The following is a 25,150-nucleotide window of genomic DNA, read 5'->3' on the forward strand; positions in this document are numbered from 1 at the left end:
TGTTTAAATCTGCAGCCAAGATGCAGACAGCAGGCCCTTATTACCATGACCTGAGGCTCCTTATGCTGTATTTTGGGACTTCAGATCAAGTGCAGCATGGTGAACTTTACCCAAGAACTAAACACAGCTCATGAGAGCGATGTTCTCCAGAAATCAGAAGATCTGAGTCACTGGTGGTCATCAGCCTTCAAGAGGAGGTGCAGAGGGAGGGGCGAGTCCTGCCGTGGGGTTTAACTGGTCGCTGTGGAGGGATTTACGAGGTTTACAACAAACGGTTATAATGGAAATTTTATTTCATGGCAAAGACACACACAGCAGGTTGTAAGTGCTATGTTCATGTTGCATAACATATCTGTATAAAGACTTGAACTAATCACTGCAAATGGCATTACGGTTATGACTGAACTTGCAGAGCTCCGAGATGAAGCAAACACGAACACAATCTTCTATAAAGAGTTACCTCATGGGCTTTAAAGCTTATAATCCTCAGTATATGTTGTCAAAACAAACAAAAGACAAAACATTCATGTTTTAATGAAGACGGCACAGCTAATGGTGACTGATCACACTTATTCCTTTCCGCTGTTATAAAAAAATACTCAATAGTGGTCATAGAGTTGTCATTAAAGTGAGTAAAGCTTCATATTTCTTTTATACAGAAATGTAACCAGATCCATGGAAAGAGAAAGCGGTATGCTATTGTCAAACACACTCCTGAAAATATATACAAAAAACTTTGTGTACATTATTTGTTTTATCTTTCATATTTGACACATCCCTCAAAACAACATCAAAGAGACAGGAAGCACCGTGAAGTCGGACCGACAATCAAAGTGGAGTCACGATCAAAGCGCTCGGTCTCGGGATGGATAAGATGGCAAAGTGAAGAGAAAGTATTTCACAAAAGCAGAACTGTAGAGACAGAAATAATCTCATTGGTTGAGTTAAATGCTAAAGGGGGGAGCCTGACAACCCTTTCATACAGGTGGTGGAATCTTGGATAGCAAACACTTGCTGAGATGTTGGTGGCAGAAGCCGATCTTTCATTGTAAAGTTCATCAGCACATCTGTTGTTGGCTAACTGGTGAATTACCATAGATAGCAAGTTAATACCTAACCAGGTTGGACTTGTGGCACCGATGAAGGCCAAACTATTTTATTCTTTATGTTACAAGTGTTACTGGGCCCTCCTCTCTGTGATGTCCCGCCACAGGTTCCTATCCTGCTTCTAAAACATGCCAAAATGATCTCCGGAATAATATCAGGACATTACTTGGAGTTTTCTAAGAGACGCAATGGACTTATGTAACTGAGTATATAACACCATAAATACTACGCCTGCTTTTAAGAGCAAGTTATACTAAGATTTATAAAGAAACATTTATGACTAAAGCTAAGCTAATCTATTATGATCTATCATTCTGAACTGTTGAAAAGCACCGGTTAATAGGTTGGCACTGCCTTACAAAAGTTTAGCCAAAGTTAATATGAGTCATGCAAAACAAGAGGAATGTTCTTCCACCTTTGACAGTGTAATCGAGTTAGGAGTGGAGAATTCGGTCAATAAACTGGAGGAATGACTTGCACAGCACATGCACACTGCTTCAAAATGTACTCATTTTGAGTGTCTGTGTGATGAAGAAACAAACAAAGCTGTCTATTTGAAACTTTCTCTGGAGTAAAGCCTGCCAGCCTGCTGACATTTGATAAGTGAACATCTCTGAGCTTCTTGTCAACTTTAACTGAACTAGTGAGATTATTTCCACTGTTCCCTGTCCTTGCTATTAACATATTGTACAGTCATATCCCAATACATGTTGGAGGCAGATGTGCTTCTTGGTACACTTTGAGGTCTGCTGTTTGAATAGCGTGCATCGTACTGGAAGGCTGGTGTAAGTTCGTCCTTTGTCCCGTTGAGTCCAATATGGCTGCTTCTAGGTTGTCGAATACTAAGAATCTTCTTTCCATTTAGGTGGCACGCAGGTGAGTCTACTGTTAGCAAATCTGTAGCGCAAACTAACTACACTCACTCGTCAACAAAGTTCACCCGATATGTGACCTGGTGGCCATTGTCCCAGGCGTACAAAAGCTTTTCCTTTGGGTTGTAGTCAATCTGGGTGGTGAAGGAGTACTCGTTGGTAAAGGGCAGACGTGGGATGGCTTCAGTGTTGGTGTGGGTGTCATAAGCATAGCTCACTTCACCTTCTTTCTGGTTGTACACATTGACAGCATACAAAACGCCACAGATGATGAAGCAGTTTCCATAAGAGTTCCTCTTGAGGCCCGTTGTGTAGGTGGTCTCCTTTTTTAAGGACAGGTCTCCTGGATCGAGTTTACTGATGACGATCACCTCTTGGTCATTGTAGTCATAGTCAACAGAAGGATAGATTACCCACAGTCCACTTTCATCCACTGCAAAATCAATGTCGGAGTGGCCCCTCCACTTCCAGGGGGTGGTGTCCTCATAGACGACATCGTGCAGCTGTGTCCACGCTGCCACGTAGCGCATCCTCAGGTCGTACTTGATGATGTTCTTGGTGAAGGCCCGGTTATAGTAGAAAGCTCCGTTGTAAACCACGTGACCTGTGCCTATCCAGTTGTAAGGCAGTTTGAACAGGTTGCTCCAGCGCCCTGAGGTAAACGGGAAGATTCAAACGTTAGCTTTTGCTTATTTAGCAGGTAACCATAGTCCTAAGTCTCCTTTGCCAATGAGCAGCACTTTTTCCTGCATCGAGTCCAAAAACTCAAGACTGCTGCACTGCATATATATAAAGAACAGATTATGTTTACTTCTAGTCAACCTCTCAAAATCTACTAGATTGCTAGTAACTCACCAGACAGACACAGGGTCTGGATTAAGTTACTGTCCAGCCCTTTTTATGCGACTTTTCCACAGAACATCCAAATAGAAAACTTTTTAACCAAAGCTACAATGAAATATTGAAAGTAAGCGACTTCATTGGGTGGGTTTTTTCAACCCTAACCCTCGATGCACTGGTGGTGAGAAGTTGTACTTTTTTTGGCCTTTTTCAGCTTTGATAGACTCAGTGAAGAAAAGACAGGAGAGCAGGGGCAGACATGCAGCAAAGGGCCGGACCCAAACCCGGGCCGGCTGCTCACAGCTACATGGCGTGTAGTCGTCCGCTCAACGCACTGAGCTAAACCGGCGCCTGAGGTTGTACTTAACACTGGAGCTCGGCTGCATTAGCATATGTCATGTCTATATTTAAAGTAACAACGAGTACATCTAATTTCATGATTTTAAGAGTTTTTGTTGCTCAGTATATAAATTCCAAATTCCTTTTTTTACCAATTCAGCTTTGATTCTGTATTTATGAACTTAATAGATACAATAGTATGCTTTATTATCATTTTAATTGTCCAGGACAGGAGATTTTGGAAGACACATTAAATATGTTACAATGTATAGAAAATAGAGATGTAACCGACTGATACATCTTCATGTTGCAATGGAGTGACTAATTAGCTTTCACATCCTCTGCTGTATATATAATTTCCCCAACTGCTATCCTAACCTTTCAACCACATGTCTAATTTTGATAATGATGATAACTGAGGGCCAGTGAAGGACAAAAACAGTGCGTCCCCCACCCCGTTCCCCTTCATACACATGTGCACACACACTAGGCCCATCCCTGAGGCCATACACGTAATCCTCCTTTGCTGTGCCCAGTTCAAAGGAAAGGCCAGAGCACATGTCAAGGAACAGCAGGCATCACCGCCACTCACCAAGATACCTAGTCATCCGCACACAGCTCTGAGCTCACCACGCTGCAGGACGCCTGACATGTAAGTGCGTTTAGAAAGCCCATTGTCCAACCACATCTAGATCAACAAGTCAAATCCTAAAAGGGGAGATCATCTTAACTCTCTTAGAGAGTGTAATCCAATTCCTCTGTTGATTTGGATGTAAAAGGAGTGGATTTTCCCACCCACTGGAGCCATGAAGCAACCAAGCAGCCTACATTCCACAGATCTCATCAATCTCACAGAGCTCATTGGATTATCAGCATGAATCAGTGTCACAAATGTTAGAACAAAAAACAGCTATTAGTTAAAGCAGTTACACAAGTATGTTAATAATGGATTGCATTTATATAGCGCTTTTCGGGGCCCTCAAAGCGCTTTACAACACCACTATTCATTCACTCTCACATTCATACACTGGTGGAGGCACAGCTGCCCTGGGGCAGACTGACAGAAGTGAGGCTGCCATATCGCGCCATCGGCCCCTCTGGCCAACACCAGTAGGCGGTAGGTGAAGTGTCTTGCCCAAGGACACAATTACCGAGACTGTCCAAGCCGGGGCTCGAACCGGCAACCTTCCGATTACAAGAACACCCAACTGTTGAGCCACGATCACCTGTTGGGATCACATCATTTAAAAGACGCAGTAAAAGTATCTGTTCGTGAACACTGCAGCACAGACTAAGACATGGCTAACTTTACATTTCTAAAGAATTATTTTCACCCTGATTGTAGTGGCTGCTCAAGCTCATTAAGGCATACATAAAGGTGAGAACACGATTAAAGTAATAATTTATTTGTCTGTTTTTTTATCCAGGCTTTGGGTCTCGGATAGGTGCAGGACAATAAATGTTATTAGCTTAGTCATGGGCTGAGGATGCAGAGGCATAATAGAAGTGATGGCGGTGTTGTACAGAGTACTGTCACCTTGTTTGAAGTTGTCCAGGTTCCGGAACTCCACGAGGTTGTTGCCATAGTAATAGTTAGTGACGTAGATCTTGGAATCCTTGGCCAGGGGATCCTTCATCCAGGCACCCTCATTGCGCCCATAACTGTGCTGCTTCTCTGGCAGTTCAATCGATGCTAAAGTCCCCTCACAGTTGAGGATCTTTCCTGAAAGTAACATAAGCAGAACATTCACCGTGTACGCCTGGCAGAGAGTGACTTGCATTACCATGGGCTTAAATCAATTTCACGCACAGACATGTGTTGGCAGAGAGAATGACCCAATTTTCTGCTGCTATAATCGTCTGTGTTACTGGAGTCAAAAGCCTGAAACCCAGAGCATGCTGAGCTCAGTGAGGATTCATGACTCACCTGCTCTGTGGAGACTGGGTCGGCTGTTGTTATTGGAGTTGTCGAGCATTAGCATGATAGTCGGAGCTGGTCTTTCAGATGCTGGTGCACTCTGAGTGGACACGGTAGTGGGTACCGAGGTGGTGGAAGGTGTGCCGCTGGTGGTAGTGGTGGTGGTTGTAGTGGTTGGAGCTGCTGTGGTTTCAGTGGGTTCAGCCACAGTGGACTCGACAGTTTCAAGGACTAGCTCAGCTTCTCTGTCCTCAGACTGGTTTTCTGTGACGTGATGGACTGTGTATGTTTTGGCAGAATGGTCTGAAATGGAGGGCAGAAGCACACGAAGTGACACGATCGAACAGAAACATTCCTTTATAAACTTCTATAGATTACATACTGAGTAATTTACTTTGTATTAATACAACATTTAAGTAGTTGAAGTTATTGGATTAATTTTATTATTGCATTTAACTCTGAGTGAACGTGGTGTTCCCCTCACGCTGCAACCAGCAGTAGACTGAACATGAATATGAGGCAAAAGTGTCCGGATCTAAATCTGTACACTCCTGTGATCACAGTTGGAACGAGGCTTGTTTCCAGACTTGTTCTGGTTCAAGCCCGATCCACCCTTCAACCCACAGAACCAAAATATTTTGCTGCTAATATCCCAGTGCCAGACACCACAGGAGATTCTCTCCGCATGTCCAAACTGGTCAGGGCTCAGTCTGCTACTGCATTAATTTGTGTCTAAAGAGTAAAATGTTACTGGATAAAAATATGTAGCTGAAAACACAAACATAAATTTAAGAGTGCTAAACCTGCTCTGCAAGCTAGCTGCTGACAAACTGATTTGAAGTCACACAAGTACAACTATAACTAATATAAATAACTTCCAGTTGAATCATTTGTATATTAAAGAAGCAACACTAACACTGTTTGCTCGTCTTTATGTAACTAAATATAGTGACTTCTGTGACGCTGTGAAAAACGTCCAACACTAAAACTCCACAGTTAGCTTTCATTGCAAATAAAGACTCCAGTGAGACTGCAAAACAAGGAAAGGCATCCCTCAGGCTGTGTGGTGACAGGAGACGTTAGCTATTTATAGCTGTAAACAAACAGTTTTTTGGGTTGTTTTGGCGATGGTTACTTTTGGGCTAGGTAGGTATATTGAGTTTTACCAAGAGTTTTTAAACCATGGATCGTGGCACATGCACGTTGATAAAGGGACAAATGTAACAGCCTGCAGTGCTCCAGAAGTTCACATCAAAGGCAAATTCTGCATGAATGATTCTGAATAATGCTGTCTGAGACAGGATATGAAATAAACTGTTTACCTGTTTAACCAAAACTACCCATATCAGTTGTTTCAGTCCTCTTTGTTGGGTACGATGGAGTGTTGTGCCTATTCTGAAGTTCTAGAGTAGAGATCATTAAATGCTGTATGAGCGTTAAAATCCTGATGCTTAACTAAAACAAAAACCAAGCATCAAGCATTAAATAACATATGCTTGACTATACTAGCACACTGTTGTCAGTGTGAAGACAAAGAAAGCCCATACTAAAGTAGATAAGGTGCCAATTAAAGATAACTTCTGGGTTATTATATTATGAAAAATCTTGCAGTTGGCAATGAATGTTTCAAACATCATAGATCCATCGAGGATTATTAAATGTCTTCGTTATTATTATACATTTGACCATAAGGGGGCACCTCAGAGCTTTTAATTACTCCAAAAATCACGGTTTGAAATAAAGTGATTGGTAAAGATCCCTTCAGTTTATGTTATTTCTACCAGAACACCCGGATGAAGCTTTAGAAAGACGGGAAGCCAATAACCATGAAAAATTCTTCTCAATATCCACATTCTCATGGCTAAAGATGAGAACACTGTTCATAAAAGAGAAGTGGAAAAGGAGGGAGAGTTCAGTATTTAAGGTGAGAGCTAGAGAAGAATAGATCAGAATGTCAATTTAATTCAAACTGCAGTAATTCTGTTATAGTTTTTTGTTTGTTTGTTTTTATTCGGATGTTCCCCTGCAAAAACACAGTGACGACATTATGACAGGTGTTTGAAATAATGGCTGGAGTTTGAGAAATGTAGGAAGTAATAAAGTGTGCTCAATAGACCACATGAAATGCCCCCACAACCTGAGGCTTAACTAGGGGATGATTCAGGGTCACCTGATCCAGCCTTACCTGTAATACCACACAGAGTAGATAGCTCGTTAGCCACATGTTTGTGAAAACACCGACGTTTACTTTGAAAGTGTTTCACATTTGCTCTTTGTAACCAGCGCTGTTTCCTGTGCTCATAGTTATAGCATTAACTTATATGGTACATATGGTATTGATACGGTGTGTCTTAGTCTGCCTGCCCATCAATCTGCTTATTGGTTCCACTTGCACTTGTGCTGCAGTCAGGTGATTTTAATTAGGAACAGTGTACAGTGTGGATATGGACATGCTTTTACTTTTATTGCAGAAAAGGATGAGAGCGCAATGGTAAAGTGCAAACTGCATCCATGACAGAAACAACACCATTATGCTGCTAACAGCTTTTACAAGCACCTACACAGACAGCATGCTAACACTAAGCTAGCCAAGAGCTAGCCAAGCTGACCCCAGCCCAGCAGTCGAGCAGCCAAAGACCATGCGTGTGTCCTCATTAGGACAGGGGTTTGTGCTGGATTCTGGGACTGTAGCCTATTAGTCAGTGCGCCCCAGGGTGGCTGTGGCTACAATGTAGCTGCCATCACCTGTGTGTGAATGGGTGGATGACTGGATATGTAAAGTCCTTTGGGGTCCTTAGGGACTCGTAAAGCGCTATATAAATACAGGCCATTTACCATTTTTACCATTTATTAGTTTATATTGTTAAATGGTAATTATGAGAATGACAATGTCTATATTCATGTCATTACATTAAAATGTTCTAAGTAATATGTGTAATGCATAATGCTTTTTTGAATAATGACCCCAACTCCTATAACAACAACAATGGGAAATATCTGTAAAATGCACAAACATTTGACTGCAGTGCATGAAAATTATGTGCAGAAATGTGATGTATTTGATGTGCTGCTTGGTGGTGACTGTCAAAGCAAAGCCAGTGAGAACCCAATCGATGAGAGAATCCATAAGAAATGGAATAAATAATGTGATAAGTGATAAATAAGAATAAAAATAAGTGAGAAATAATGGAATATAAATTGCTGAATTCTTATCAGTTCCCATCCACACTGTATACACACACTCTAGTTCTTCATCAAAAACAACAAATGTATTGCTTCTTTCCTTATAAATTCAAACTGCTGTTGCCATTAGTAAAATGTACTCAGTCTCCTTCTGGTCCTCACACAGTGACTTTGGTCCTGACAGACAGATGTGGGGAGCAGTGCTACATAAGCAGAGACCTTAACATGCTCTAAGCAGATGGAGCCTATGGGCACCAGTGGCAACAATATTCTGAGAACATTACCAGAATCCTTCAGAAAAAATGAATGCTGGGTAAGTGTTCGAGGACGGGGCCTTCATCTGTGTTTGTAAAGCAGATGGGATACACACTGCACTGCATAAAAAGAGCCTGTAAAGTGCTTTGACATGGTGATGAAGATATGCAAGGCCAAGGCACATGATGCCACGTTCTAAAGAAAAAGCATTGCCATACATCAGTCTCAGTCTGGAACTACTACAAGGTTTCAATGTCCCGGGAGGTCAGCTTCATAGTTAATATGCAAATGAGCACTGATTAATGACCGTGAGTACCATCCACAGAGAGTTGGTGAATGGCTGCAATCAGGGATGTAGACTTCACTGAACACCAGTTCCACTGAGAGGAGAAACCTTCATGCAAACAGCTGCGGTTCTCCTGAAGGTCACGAGACGCTGGTTCCAAAGGCGACTCCGTCTCCACAGACCCCCATGTTGAAATGGCAAATTTAACAACACTCTGAACGTGTTTACAAAATGGTTTTGACCTTTTTTCGTGACTGGCAGCTTTTGCAATCAGAATTGCGACTCTGAATGCAACGTTGTGCCAAACACAGTTGCTCTTCTGTAAATTCTCTCCGGGCTCGTCTTGTTGGTTTTGACCTTTATGGATAGTTTCCTCCACCATAACAGCTGCAGAGTGGGTGACTCAAGTTATCCACTTGGATAAGAGTGACGTTTAAAGGAAACTGTGATTGACAGGTGTGCTAACACAAACTGTGTGTCACTGTAGCCAAATGTGCCGAGCGCACAAAAAGCATCAAGCTTTCCCGGATGAATAAAGGTCCCTGCATCCGTGCTGCAGATTATGGAAATGTAGCCGAACAGCGATTTGACAAGAGCGGGTGGGCTCTGTCAGATTCTCATACATGGCAGAACACAGAGTGTGACAACCTTATGTGCGTGTGCCCTGTGCAAACGCAGCATACCTATTCACTCAACTAGACTTAAAGAGGATTGGAAGGAGTCAGGAAATGTTTTCTCTGCACTGGTGAGGGTCCCCTCACGTTATTGTGAGAAGTGAAGCAGAGGCATGTCATGGACATGGCAGCATTGCATTGAGACAGCATTCCATCAGCTCCATGTGTTTTGTCATTAATAGGTTTGGATTTCCTGCTGGCTGAATGTGCACCAGCAATCCAATTGGACACTCGCTGGAACAGCTTTGCTTGAAACAACACCGGAATAAATCTTGCATTATGGGGATCACATGTGCCACACAGTGATGGATTCCCAGTTTTATTAACTCAAGTGTAGAGTTTGCAACACAATTACAGCCTTAGGTCGCACTTATTTAAAGATTCTCAGGAAGGCTTTCTGCTGAAACCAAATGGAGCTCGTACACGCTCTGGTTCCATGACTCTGGCTGCAGGCTGATCCTGATCCAGGAAAGTATCATGTGGGGTCAGATTAGATTGCTGAGGAAACTAATTTGGATCGTTTTCAACACCCACAGTGGATCACACACAGATGATCGCACACACATGGGAGAGCAAACTCAGCTAAAGTGTGAACACGCTGTTTGTTTTAGCTCGTGGAGGGCGGCGTTCTACGAACACACCGCTACACTCTGAGCGTGTACAGAGAACCAAAACCCTCACCTCCTCTGTGCTCGTCCTCGTCAGCTTTGGAGGCCTTGTAGTACGTGATGCCCCTCACCACGCCAGGCTGGTGGCCGACCACCTTGGTTTTGACTGTAGGATCAGGCTTTACCAGTTTCCCGTGTTTAATGACCTCTTTCTTGGGCTTGACAACCTTTTCTTTGGGAGGTTTGGGAGGAGGTTTAACAGCAGGGCTCTTTTTGTTGGGTATTTTTACAGCCTCCTTGGTTTTTGTAGCCTGGAAAGAAATTCACATTATGTCAGGATATTAGTAATAGTGGCCTGTGTGTTTTATACGTGGCTGATTAGTTCACCCTTCAGGTGTAATGATAGTAAACGTAATATAACTGATGACTAATCTTACTGCTCTTCTTTCAGAGGTTTACTACATCCTTCTTTTCCTCCATATTAATGTATCTCTATGTTTGTATCTCTCTCTTTCTCTCGTACAGTCAAACGTTTGGACACCATCTCATTTATTGTTTTTCTCACTGAAGCCATCAACACTATGAAATATGAAAAATGTTTTATATTTAAGATTCTTTAAAATAGCCGCCGTTTGATTCCTGCTTTGCTCACTCTTGGCTCTCTTGATGAGCTTCATGAGGTGGTCACCTGAAATGGTTTAACGACAGTCTTGAAGGAGTTCCCAGAGATACATTGGGTTTAGGTCAGGTGACAGTGGAGGTCAGGCCTCCATCGCTCTCCTTGGTCAAATAGCCCTTACACAGCCTGGTGTGTTTGGGGTCGTTGTCCTGTTGAGAAATAAATGATGGTCCAACTAAAAGAAACCAGAGGACGGCGTGTGGCTGCAGGATGCTGTGGTAGCCATGCTGGTTCAGTGTGCGCTCAATTTGGAATAAATCCCCAACGGTGTCACCAGCAAAGCCCCCCACACCATCACTCCTCCACCTCCATGCTTCACAGTGGGAACCGTGCTTGTAGAGACCATCGTTCAGCTTTTCTGTGCCACAGTAAGACACGGTGGGCGGAACCAAAGAGCTCAAATTTGGACTTATAGGCCAAAGCACAGATGTCCACTGGTCTAATGTCCATTTTTGTGTTTCTTGGCCCAAACAAATCTTCTGCTTGTTGCTTTTCCTTAGTCGTGGTTTCTCAGCAGCTATTTGACCATGAAGGCCTGATTCACACAGGCAAACATGGAAACAAGGCAAAGGATGGCTACTTTGAGGAATCTCAACTATAAGACATTTATAGTTATATATTATCAATTTATTCTTTGCTACATAATTCCACATATCTTGCTTCATATATTTGATATCTTAAGTTTGTATCTACAATGTAGAAAGTAGTAAAATGATGTCCAAACTTTTGACTGGTACTTCCTGATAACAGTGGTTACATTTTGCAACTCTTTTACATGCAGTATTCACACACGTCCTTCAGCTTCTAGTTAAAGTGTTGTTTCAGCAAACGTCCCCTGAGGAGACCCATAAATTCCTTTAAGAATGATGCACAATATTTTCTCAGCAATGTTTTCTTGAACATGGTCACTTAGAAGCAGTAAAAGTACAATAATACAAATGTGACGCAACAAAGATTCCAAACTGTTTGTTTTGTTTGGATTATGACCAATATTGTAGCTAATCCAAGTTTGTAATGCCAGAGAACTCCGAACTGACAAGGACATAACTACGGGCATGTGTTGAGTTTAATTTAATTTAATAGTTTTGTGATTTAACTAATAACACACAGTACTGTTTTTAAAGTCTGTCACATACCCGTCCTGGCAGCAGCACAAAGACACACTGAAAGCTTAGACTGTGTTCCTAACCTGTGCTTTGCTCTCAGCTGAGTCTTTCTGCAGCAGCTGCAGGCTGAGGCTGGAGATCTCCTTCTTGATGCTCATCATAATGTTGGAATAGTTCTCGTATCTCTTAAACTGGTTGGTGAGGCTCAACATGCTGTCCCGGACGAATTCATTCTCACGTGTAAGGTTTGTCTTGATTGTCTACAACACACGATCATTAGTGTCACATTTCTCTGTCCATGAGATTAAAAAAGAAAAAAAAATCACAAAATCCTCAAAATTCCCAAGCCCGTGCATCCTGACCGAGACTTTGATTATAAATATGTCAGTGTGGGTTTTGCCTACCTCTTCCAGGGTGTTCATCTGAGACACCACCTTATTGATGTAGGAGTGGACTTTTAAAAGATCCATGCTGTAAAGCGTTCCCTCGAGGAGGTCCACCATAGCTTGGAGCTGTTCGTTCATACGATAAAAGGAGAAGAAACGTCATTAATCATCGTCTCCTCGTGACACAGCTGACAGCTTTATGTGCTTCTGTTTGACCACAGTAATCGCTGAAGTGCCCTCCAAAGGCATTTACTATCACTCTGCCTGAGTGCTCTCATCCATCTCAGTGCTTTATGTTTGTGCTCTACTCCTAAGTGCAATCATATTAGGTTAATTCATTCTTCCAAGTGGAGCCGGAGATGTCAGAGTGGCCTTTAGGTTCATGTGGTACAGTGGGCTTCCTCTGCTTGTCCGATTCTGTGCAGAGATGGTTGTTATTGCTTTGCTTTTACATTTTGCGAACTAAACAAACTGAAATAACTGAAATAAATGCTATTTTGTTTTCTGTAAAATGACATTGATTACATTTACTTTCTTCATGACTTCATCAAAACTTAACAGGAATTTCAGTGTCTGAATTTCCTGACTCCTAGTGGGGGAAAAACAGGCTAAAGAAAACTGTGTTTTTGCACAAACACATGCTGTGACTCTAATAATCACGGTGACTGTATGCTGCATGATCTCACCTTTAATAACTCCGGGGCCTGTTTCTTCAGCTTCTCCATCTTCCACTCGTTCTCACAGGGGTTGAGGGAAGATGGCGGGGCTGTGCACGAGCACTTACAGTCTGATCCAGAGCTGACCGTCTCCACTGTGTAGAAGTCCTCCACACGTACACTGCCACTCTTCAAGCGCAGACATGCATCCTTGCTCAGAGGGCGCATGATGCACTTACAGCGGCAGTCTGAACCTTCTGACGTCATGCGAACAGGCTCGGTCTCTCCGAAAATCTGAAAGAAACAATGTGATATATGTCCTTTTCAAAGCCAAAGAAAGAGAGTCATTTTCTGTGGCGTTGTGTCATATATGTCATTAGGTACTTTACATACACGAAGTGGAAAACATCTCTAATCCTGTCTTGAGCGAGCTGCTTCTGCATTACTGACCTGGATGGTACTGTTATCTACCACCCTTTTTTGGATTCAGGAGACAGACACTATCTCTACTTTTAAGATTAGGCTTCAAACTTTCCTGTTTGCTAAAGCATATAGTTAGGGCTGGACCATGTGACCCTGAATCCTCCCTTAGTTATGCTGCAATAGGTGTAGGCTGCTGCATTGAATCATATCTGTTATTAACCTCTGTCTCTCTTCCACAGCATGTCTTTATCCTGTCTTCCTTCTCTCACCCCAACCAATCACAGCAGATGGCCCCGCCCCTCCCTGAGCCTGGTTCTGCCGGAGGTTTCTTCCTGTTAAAAGGGAGTTTTTCCTTCCCACTGTCGCCAAAGTGCTGCTCATAGGGGGTCATATGATTGTTGTTGTTACGTTGTTGTTGGGATTTCTCTGTGTGTGTTATTGTAGGGTTTACCTTACAATATAAAGCGTCTTGAGGCGACTGTTGTTGTGATTTAGTGCTGTGTAAATAAAACTGAATTGAATTTTAAATGTTGCGTGTTACTGTTCCTTCCTCTACCAGGGAATCCACAGCTTTTCCAGTCATCCAGTCTAATCCCTGCTGGATTTTAATGAGTAACAAATGGTTTTTTTAATACAGGGAAACAAAAGGAAGGGAAGGAAACTGATCTTGAAAAATAACAGCGTGTTTCCCTTCTCTGGAGTTTTAACGGCTGTGACTCACAGGAAGCCTTCTGAGACAAACATAAATCATTCGGCTTCATCACCAGCTGGCTTGCTGCTGCCAAGCATGATGCCAATGCCTCTGGCAGGCCTTGGCTTACTTAAAAAACAAGAAGCAAAATACGGCAGCCAGAGCAGACATTTTCAACCTGAGGCTGTGCAAGCTGACACGAGGTGAGAAACCTTTCACACTGGAGTTCACCTTCAGATTTACTGGATATTTGATTAAACATTCAGGTGGTGATGGTGACTTGGCAGTCTGAGCTCTCACACTGAAACCTTTACACTCAGTTGTTGCACTAAGAAAGTTCTCCACAGTGTTCAGTAATGCCATTATTGCTGCTTTGTTGTTGTCATTCTGCTTAATGTCCGTTAACACCAGATTGCCTGCAAACACAGAGGGACTGCGAGCTGTCAGATTACATCAGCTAATTCGCTCAGATTTACAGCTTTGTGCTACTGAGTTTAGCTATCGGTAAAACATATAAAAATGACACAAAGTCCAAGACTCCCCACATTTAATTTTAAAGCACATGACAGTAAGCAAAGGCTCATCATTTTACCTTATTTAAGTTAGCTAGGTATGTATGTAGCATTGAGTCCTCTTAACTTCTAATTAATCGATGGCACTGTAGCGATACATGTACAGCACACTGCAAGCTGTTAGCTGATGCATGACAACTGTTACGATCTGCGTCTTTATTACTAGCAGAATGAATGAATTGCAGCATTTTCACGTCTAAATTCGAATAATTGTTTTCTCGCTGTGGTTAAAAAAGTGTTTCTCACTCTGCAGAATTGTTTTTTCAGACCATAATTCAAAGTTATTACTGCTGGGACCATGTGTTGGAGGAGGTCCCGCCTGTCATCCCTCCCTAGAGAGATTTAGGGTCTGCGATAAATCACAGGACAGGTGCACATGTGGGATCACTTTGCTGAGATTCTTCATTAATGAGCTGTGGTTCAGCCCTCACATGACTGAGCTTGGAGGGAGGATTTGATCCTCCGACCTCACGAGCCAACATCTTTGAGTTTAGTGTCTCTTTTCTAAGCTTCGATCTTTGAAAAACACATTCACAGAAAGTCTTTAAAGTGTTCAAAGTGTTGCACCTGCACGCTTGGAAAGTTACTCTCTGACCTGATCAGTTTGTTGTTGTACACGATGCAACATCCAGCAGCTAGCTGTAAGTCAAAGACTTATACTATGATACATTTACTTTGTCTGTAAATGTGACAAAAGCCACCTCATAACTGTTTATATTGTGTAGGCGTAATGCTGATGTTTTATGGACTACTGGAATTGTCACAACACGGCTTATCTCATGCACCGCCGTCCTCAGATAACATTAGCTAAGAGAGCTAAATCAACTCAATGGCAAAACACTAATAACACTAGACACAATTCAACTGGACCCCAGATGTGAGAAGCTTTATTTTGCTAATGTGACATTTTTTCACAAAGTTGGATCCAGGTAAACGTTCAGTCGAATTCAGCAGAATTTGTTGCATTAAGTGTGAGGTGTCACAGGCCGTGGATCCATATGTGACTGTAACAGCTCGTCATCTCACGGACTGCTGCACACTTGTGAGGGTTAGCATCAGTTGGACGCAGTTAAGCTGGACATCTGTGAAAGGTTTGAATGACAGCGCTGTCTAGAGTCTGTCTGCTTCACGGTCCCAGATTAAAATTAGCTGAAAAACCCCCAGATACTGATGAAATTCACCTTTTGCAGTTTAAAAAAGGCGACACAATATATCACAATGTGTTACTGACATACTCGACAGCCTGCTGCCTGTACAATCACTTGTGCGGATGGCTCAATATGATGTTCATGTTGTCTGTGTAGATGTGTCTCTCTCTCTAAAGCTAACATGTTTAATGTGAATACAGACGATTACTGGTTTGGTCAGAGGAAAACAGTTCATGTATTCATTTGTCAGCGTTTCCATTATTTGCATCTGACTGGCTGCAGGTCACTGAGAAAGACTCCTGGTTCTACTTTGATGGACTTTCATGTTCGGACTGCAGGAATCAGCAGGCTGACCACATGAAAATAACCTGCACGTTTCCTCATCTTTACATGCAAATGAGACTGTGAGGTATTAGTAAATATTTAACTTTCTCCACTGATTATTCTGGACCTTGCTACAATATAAAACACAGCAAGTCGACTATTTACATAAAATCTCACGTATTTTTTATGTTTTGGTCGATGGTATATTAATGAATTTGTGACTGTTTGTCCTGGTCAAAGCACAGCTTTTGAAGTCTTTTTGTAGTGCAGCCGCAGGCTTAGTGATGGCAAAGAGGGTTAGTGGTAAAGGTGGTGGTGGGGGGGCTCATTAGTGAAGGAATGCAGGCCGAGTGATGGGAAAGGTGTAGAGGGTGTTTCGTTTTGGGGAGTGGATGATTTCCCCTACTCTACAGTACACATACTGGGAGGGGGTCTTGATATGGGGCAGGACTCCTGTGTGCAGAGCCCAGGTAATCCTGACCCATGTCAAGTGTAAAGGCAGCAGCCTGACAAATCACACACCCACATGAAAATAGAACGGATTAGCAGATTAAACTTCTTTAGCAGGGGCTCTGCCTATGGCCCCGCTGAGCTGCATTGTTCAACCCCAGCTTAACACCAACCGCTGCATAGCAACATCAGCTTTAAGGTGGAGAAATTCCAGCAAGATTGACTTTGGTGCCTGGTTTAAAGTCAAGAAGGACTGAGTCATTATCTTGTGGGCTTTTTTGTGGCACCTATTGTGAACAATCTGAATCCCTCTGCCGGTCAGAGCAGCTGCTTCCTCCATCTGTCAAATCAGATGAGCCTATATGCCTAACTGACCATCCAGCATCCCATGCCAAGCTGACCTATCAGCATGGGAACAGCCAACACAATTAGCAGTGCTAATAATTAAGAGTACAGCGCATTTAACGCATGCTTTGAGCTTGACCTATCAAGTGCAGTCAAGTTTCAGGTCAAAAAGAACACGGCTCAAATGTGAACTCACGTCTGCACGATGGGAGGAAAAGAGCCTGCACACTGCAAGGAGCTCTATTAGATCAACTGCTGCAGCCGTTAACAGCTAACGTGCCCTGACAGTGATGAAGCGAAACCCCAATTGTGCTCAGGATTGTTTAAAACACACAACGTGCTACACAAAAGGCCGCCGCATTCATTAGCCAGTGTTTCGGGAGCACCGGCCTGTTGTATCTGCAGCTGTGCCCGTACAAACAAGGATATCCTCCCCTTTTAGAGATCTGCCAGCTGCTAATCACTGGGACAACTGTGTAGTGAAGAAGGCAGGCATGGCAGGTACAGTATGTTCAGCTGCATCTTTCATCCTCCCGCAAACCCAAACATCAGCACTCTGTCTGTCATTTTCCCACAAATGCCCAGAGAGGGCACCCTGAGTTCTAACCCTTCAAGATTTATAGCAAGAACTACGCCTTTAAAATCCTCATCATCTCCTTTCAAGGGTACTCGAGAGCCAAAGTGTGATCCATGTTCCACTCTGACCTGATTTTTAATCTAATTAGCAGTACTGAAGACACACAGTGCCAATACAAAAATTAACCTGGTATCTTTATTAAAGCCTTCAGTCTGGAGATGAACCTTGAAGTCGCTGGTTCAGACAAAACTACCAGCATTAGCGTGCGGATGTTAATTAGCTCAGCACAAAGTGTATCAAGCACTCGCAGCTTTTAGGGGTACACATCTACATTCCTGCTGGATCTGTGTATCTGAGCAAATAACACTTAAAGCTTTCAGTCTCTACTCAAAGACATATAAACCTTCATGAGTTTCATTTTAGCCACAGTCATTTTACAAAAGCTCCGAAAAGTACTAAACACATGTTTTTATGACACATAATTATTTTGTCGGTTTTTAAGGGTGCAAATCCGCTGAAATCTCACAGATGCAAATCAATCTGTCATTGTGGCACTATCGTAATAACTTCAAGTACAAAGACACACTTCCCTAATTATTAGTGTCTGCTTTGTGACTTCAACCATGAGTGGAATGATTGCTGTTGCCAAAGCCTTTTCTCCAGATGATTTCTCACCCCAGATGTTTATTGGAGCCATTAAGAGCTGCAAATTCCTTCAGTGTTCAGTGACACAGATCCTCTACTCCATTTTAAAGCCATTTATTCAACAAACTGATTCAACCGTGAAAAACAAATGCAATGCTTTGGTGGTATCAATGTGAATGCTATTTTTACTTGAACATAATATTCCCACAAATTCTGACCTTTACATGGAAGTAAAGCTATATTGTAACCTGTGCGCTTGGTTTAGCAGCGTTTCCTCACAGTGAACAGGTTTCCACACAGTTCTTCAACAAAGTAAATACGATCAAGTATGTCTAGCATTAAGGAACTCAACTTTAAATGACAACTTAGAATTAGCCACTAGTTAGCTTAGCTACCTAGCCATGACCGTGCTTCGCTAAAAACCTAGAGACTTGCAGATCTGATATCTAAATGAGATATCAGTCTGATACTGACCCAAGAAGTTTGATTAGATAATGATGAGGACAATGAATCAGTTTTATATTCTTTTGTCTTTATTCTGCAATGCAACAGCAGAGCTAACAGCAGAGCTAACAGCAGAGCTAATGTAGCATAGAGGAAGCTAACAGTAGTTTACAGGTATTTCACGCTGCAACATCAACATCTTCTGTTTGTGTGTTTGTGAAAGTTTTTGACTTGTCAGCAAACTGTAGTTAAAGTGTGCTAAAATAAAAAGATCCAAGCATAACCACGGATTACTTTTAGCTTATCTAAAAAGTCAGACTATTGATACGGTGCAAAACTTGTTGGTAAGCTTTTAACATACTTACGTAGTTGTCAATGTGATTAAATGTTATTTCACTTTAGCTGAAACAGGAGAAACAGCTGCAACTGTAGCCTGTAACTCTGCTTTGATGTGAAATAAAACCAGTGCAAATGTATTATGAATGATTTATTTTTCCCTTCCTTTATTGTGTGCCTGTTTTCATTTATCTCACTAATAAATTGCAATTCATATATTCATATATTTGTGTTCATTTCTTACATGTACAGATGATTAAACACTGATATCAGATCAGTACTGGGCATCGACAGCAAAGGTGTCGTTATTGGATCGGAATCGGAGAAAGCTGGATTGGGCCATTCCTCAACAAAACCAGTACTACTATTTGTTAATACTTGGCATCTCTTCTATAAATAATTTAAGGAAAACTGCACTGACACAACAGTGAAAAGAGCAACACCGAAGTCACATGACTTTAACCCCTGCTGACCTCCTGTGTTCAGTGTCATTAAGTTGAAGGTTCTCAACAACTTTTCTAGTCCTAAAAGTTTCACAGTTTAAACGTGGACTTTATGTTCCAGGTGAGGGAACCAAAAGTGCAAAAAAGTCAGCTACTTCCTGCTGTAGGTGTCCAGACGACTAACTGTAGGATGGATGCAGCTTCTGGGTCTGAAAAGCAAGGAGCCTTTAACTTGGATTGTTTTACCACCAGCAGGTGGTGACTCTCTGGTTTCAGGAAGGGTTCTGCTATTAAAGACGTCTACGGGAAAATGACCATCGGTTATCTTGCTCTCAGTGAGCTCAATCTCTAGTTTCAGGTCTACGGATTAAAATACTGAGATTATTTGGTCAGTATCAGAGTCAGAGTATGCTCACTGGGTGATGACTTCATGAACAACACTTTACTATTTTCTTCAGTAGGAGAATTTGCAGATAGTGAAATAAATCGGAAACATTTTTCTTTGAATCCTCTCAATTACAAATTGAGCTGCACACAGGGTGAAAAGGGTCTAACCCTTGTAATGTTTAAACATATGAAACTATTTAATTTATCTTTAAGAAAAGGGGCAATAATAAGAGAACCATGTGTACCAAGCAAAATCACATCTTAATCAAATTCCCGTAATGTACAGAGCTGCAGAGGATGAACCAGTCGGGGGGAGAATAGGTTTTCTTCAGCCTCAGTGTGACAGACACACGAGTCTCTCATTTCCCACAGCTTTGTTTTAACCACAAACAGAGACTTGACTGTCTGCAGACTGATAATGTTGACTCTTCATCAACCTCCATGTGACACCCCCAATTAAACGAAGTTGTGTTGGCATAAGACAGCATGAAAGAAATGTCATTTCAGGCACATTGAAGACTACAAGGCAAACTGCAGCACCTGCAAGTCCATAAATATTTAATCGTGCCCAGGCTCTGACACTGCCTAAATGGCACAGACTGTCTTGCTGAGGCAGACTCAGCACCCCATGCTGCTCTTTATTCCTCCCTACCCCCTAGTTGACCTTGTCCTGATTGTCCTCAGGTTTGTTTACAACCAAAATAAAACGCAGGTGCATATGCCGGTTCCCACGCCACCCTCCGGTGCCCTCACTGCTCTTACTGAAAGCACCAGTCTGACTACAGTAACAAGGAGTCAGCCATGACACTGCTGCTGCACAATGAACGAGGCATGACTTCATACTGATATAGAGCTAAAATAATAAATAAATGGCATCAAATTGTTTGTGTAGATGTCATAAAAATCTTTATCATTTTCTACTTTTGATGTAGAATTGTTGAGCAGTAGGGGACGGCTGTAGCTCAGGTGGTAGAGCAGGTCATGTACTAATCACAACGTTGCTGGTTCAGTACTTAGCTGCCCAAATGTGCATGCCAAATATCCTTGGGCAAGATACCAAGTTTCTCCCCGATGCATCCATCATAGTGTGAATGTTAGAAAGCACAGAAACAGTGCTTGTATGAATGGATGCATATTGCTATATAAGAATCAGTGCACTTACAATTTAATAACCTTACTTAGAGGATAAATCATAAAAATAAGTGCTACAAAAATCAAGGCGATGCTAAAAAAACCCTGCAATTCCTAAAGTGACCACTTGAGGCAGAGTGCATCCATCCATTCTCTTCCACCTATCAGTTTTTAGGACTGTGCAAACATTGGGTGGACATTCAAGTTCCACACAGAAAGGCACTGGTCAGACCAGCGCAAACTGGGTTTTTTTTTTTTTGGGGGGGGGGGGGGGGGGGGGAGAACAAAAAAAGTTCAGTATTAACAAACAGAGTGCAGTTACAAGAGGAAGAGGAAGAGGTGGGAACTTCTATATATGTGCCTGACCCCGTTGCATATATATTTCCAGGAGTTCCTTTCTCAAGGGGCAAAATATAGAGAGGGGAATATTTAAATCAAGTATGCAGTCTCATTTATTAACATTTGCATCACAGAATTTACTGCTAATTGCACCATAAAACAGCATGTCTTGCTTGTGCTTGATATTGGAATGAACTGACTGCACCTGTGTTAAGGAAATAGTGCAACGTCTGTAAATCGCCTGTAAAACTAACCCCACCTATTTGGGGGTTGGACTCACACACTATTTTGTGTATTTTAGCACTTATTAGTAGGTATCTGAGCATGTCTGAGGTACTCACACAGTCTATAAATGAATCTTGTTAATTAAGTGTTCTAGTGTTAGCTGATAACTTAGTAATCCATTCACATTTCTGGCTACAAAGAGCCACGGCCACAAAAACTCCAGGTTTGGAGGAGGTGAAGAAGGAAGTTCAAAAGCCAGTGTAATGTCACAGCACTACAGCGACCAGTTCCACTGTTACATCCAGTCAATCTTATCATAAATGTTTATCATAAGTGGACAACACATTTTAAAGCCTCAACACCAACATTTTTTTAAATGTTTTCTGAACAAGCCTCGGGACATTTTTTTTCCAAGCCAGAAATTCCAATATTTAGATGCAGGGGACTAATAAAATACCAGAATTTCATTCACTAAAACTGAAGCACAGACTTGTTGGTTGGTCAGTTCCATTAAAATGCTCCAAAGCACAAACATACGAGAGAAGACCGGCGGAGTGACTGAAATGATCCAAAGTAAGATTTAGCAGCGTTCACCTACAGATGCCTGTTGACACACCTCTCTATCAAAGTGACAATTTCCCTAACTTTGAGCCTTTGTATTAAAAAAGTGAGAAATGTCCCAGGCGTCAGACGTGTTCATGTGGTCAGTTCTGGTAGTCTATGGGGACTGGCTTACTTTTGGAACTAAACTCAAGTCCATTAGAGGAGCAGCGGGTTTGTGCTCTTCCTTATTGGCTGTTTTTCAGCCCCAGTGATTGCTCATTGGTTACTGACTTTTCACCAAGTACTGTGGGTTGTATCAGCTGTTACCTAATTTATACATTTTGCCACAAGTAAGCAGACACCTGCTTATTCCACCTATATGTACTGTTGAAAGTTCCAAAATGAGTACGCTGCTTTGGAGTTTCCACTCATCGAGTTGCAGGCATTTCTTCAGCTTTAAGGTCAACATGAAAGATTCAGACGTTATGCTTCAAATGTTAGACGAGTTCTTCGGTCAGCTGGGAAGAAAAACATGTTTATGTTCTGGCTTTGTGTATTGAAATGGTGCAAAGTGACACAAAGTTGAAAGCACTGATGGCAACATTATCACTCCTCTTCACTGGAACTCAGGAAAGTGTTGCCAGTACTGCTACTCCCAGTGTTACACCCTGAACTGCTGCTATGCATGTACCACTTGTACTAATAATGGGTTTTACTCTTCACTGACCTACACTGGTGCTAAAGGGGCCACCCTGATAGAATCAGCAGCAGACGATTGTTGACAGTCTCTCTCACACACACACAGACAATCTAGCCTCTGGTCCACAGGCATATTGAACATATGCTATATCTTCTGGCAGTGTGTGTGTGTGTGTGTGTGTGTGTGTGTGTGTGTGTGTGTGTGTGTGTGTGTGTGTGTGTGTGTGTGTGTGTGTGTGTGTAGCTGGATTAAGCTGAGGGAGAGTGAGGGCTTACTGTAGTCCAGCAGCTGTACAAACACGGCAGCCAGATATTACCGTTCCCTCACTGAGTGCCATCTCTCCCACACTCTGCTGCCACAGTCCTGAGCGCACTGGAGGTGTTATTACAGGCACCTATGGTTACTGTTGTCGCACAAAAGCCCTCATTGGGAGGATTACCTCGAGTCACAAACAATGACACAGAACCCGAACCATCTGCAGACCTTAGACAGGAAATTTAAAGCCCCGGCTCGAGGGAGGTGTTCGGAGCCACTTATTTGTCTGTCTGAGAGCCTCCGTGAAATGGATCACAGTCAGAGGTGCGCATGAGCACAGAGTGAGCGCTGTTAGAGTTTGATTTGAAAACGCGCAGAAAAGTCCCACAAAGTAAAGTGGTCTGTTCTTACCTTGCTCTGTGAGGACGCATTTTTACACAGAATCAGCAGACAGGCCAGCAGCTTCGTATAGCTCCACATTTTCTCTCGTGCGTCAGTTTGTGCGCAATAAATTTAGAAATCCAAAGCGGGAGGTTCTGCGGGCATTCCAGAGCGCTGCGCCTATTTCAGCTCCATTTCCACTTTGCACAGAACACGTACAGTATGCGTGAGCCTGTGCGTGTGGATGTATGGATGGCTGGATGTTGGTGCGCACTCTGTGTTCAGCCAGGCGCGTAGTGTGCATCATCCGTCATCCGCTATCTTCCGCGGATGGGAGGGGTTTACACGCTAATACCCATAATGTGTGTGTGTGGTTGTGTGTGTTCACTGTGTAGAGGACGGATAGCTTCGGTTTAAAAATATGTGCTTAAAGAAAAAAAGTAGAAAGATTATTATCCATAGTCACTAAATTAAACTACTTTATAAGTGACTGTGATCTGGATTTGTAGCTTTCCATCCGTGCATTTAACTGTTCTCCGACACTGCGTCGCTCTTTGCAAGTTTAAAGGCGGTGATGAAAGTCGCATAGATTTTCACAAGACTAAGCTCTAGTATACACTTGAATGCCTGTGGCGCCACCGTCTGGACATTGATCCGCCGCATTGTTGAGTACTTCTGTGACTGTCGGGGTGACAGTCCCTACCTACCCGTGGTCTTGTAGCTCACCATCTTCAGAGGATTTTTTGTTAAGCCAATTAAATGAATCGTTCAAGCATACAACACATTTTGTGTGAAAACATATCAGGAAACCTCTGGGATGATTTTGTGCTGCTGACATGAAGCAAAAGACAAAGTTCTCAGACGAGCTTCAGTCTGGACGCTTCTGAGGCTGACGGTAGTTCACCTGCCTGATGCTTCAGCCTCCCGTGGAGGAGCAGTCAGCAGAGACATCTGCAGGACATGAGGGAAACAGCATGTTTAACAATAGCTGTAGATAGAGCCAATGCAGACTACTGATCCTTATTTAGGTTTCCTTTGAAAACAGCAGAAATGTCCCACTCTGTTTGAGGGGCAGGAAAACGAACTGTATGCACGTTTTTGTGTGTCTAACACAATTATTACAGCTTGTATTTTCAAATTACACTCAACAAAAATATAAACGCAACACCTTTGTTACTGCTCCCATTCCCCATGGGATGGACGTAGAGACCTAAAATTCATTCCAGATACACAATATAACCATCCCTCCCAAACAGTGGTCACAAATCAGTCCAAATGTGTGGTAGTGGGCACATCTGCTATATTGAGATAATCCATCCCACCTCACAGGTGTGCCACATCAGGATGCTGATCTGACATCATGAGTAGTGCACAGGTGTACCTCAGACTGCCCACAACAAAAGGCCACCCTGGAATGTGCAGTTTTTTGCGCTATTGGGGGTCTGGGGACCCAGAACCGGTCAGTATCTGGTGTGACCACCATTTGCCTCATGCAGTGCAACACATCGTCGCATGGAGTCTATCAGATTGTCAATTGTGGCCTGTGGAATGTTGGTCCGCTCCACTTCAATGGCTGTGTGAGGTTGTTGGATATTCGTGGGAACTGGTACACGCTGTCGTATACGCCGGTCAAGCACATCCCGAACATGCTCAATGGGTGACATGTCCGGTGAGTATGCTGGCCATGCAAGAACTGGGACATTCTCAGCTGCCATCTGCCCTGAACAATGTGAACCATGATTCATCCGTGAAGCGCACACCTCTCCAACGTGCCAGACGCCATCGAATGTGAGCATTTGCCCACACAAGTCTGTTACGGCGACGAGCTGGAGTCAGGTCAAGACCCCGATGAGGACGACGGGCATGCAGTTGAGCGTCCCTG

General features: G+C 42.7%; 1 protein-coding gene across 1 annotated transcript; it reads right to left on the bottom strand.

The window, feature by feature from the left end:
* Positions 1 to 275: 275 nt before the first annotated feature.
* olfml2a (olfactomedin-like 2A) lies at positions 276 to 23,582 on the bottom strand. Its single transcript, XM_085424318.1, has 8 exons — positions 23,299 to 23,582; positions 12,940 to 13,203; positions 12,272 to 12,379; positions 11,951 to 12,127; positions 10,156 to 10,393; positions 5,086 to 5,379; positions 4,696 to 4,881; positions 276 to 2,631 (listed from the first exon to the last, which is right to left on the bottom strand). The coding sequence occupies exons 1-8, from the start codon at positions 23,365 to 23,367 to the stop codon at positions 2,027 to 2,029; spliced, it is 1,941 nt and encodes a 646-aa protein (XP_085280444.1). The 5' UTR covers positions 23,368 to 23,582; the 3' UTR covers positions 276 to 2,026.
* Positions 23,583 to 25,150: the final 1,568 nt, after the last annotated feature.

This window comes from Rhamphochromis longiceps, linkage group LG12 (genome assembly GCF_057381845.1).
Source record: "Rhamphochromis longiceps isolate RC_006_pf linkage group LG12, R_longiceps_female_GT1.1, whole genome shotgun sequence".
Taxonomy (NCBI): domain Eukaryota; kingdom Metazoa; phylum Chordata; class Actinopteri; order Cichliformes; family Cichlidae; genus Rhamphochromis; species Rhamphochromis longiceps.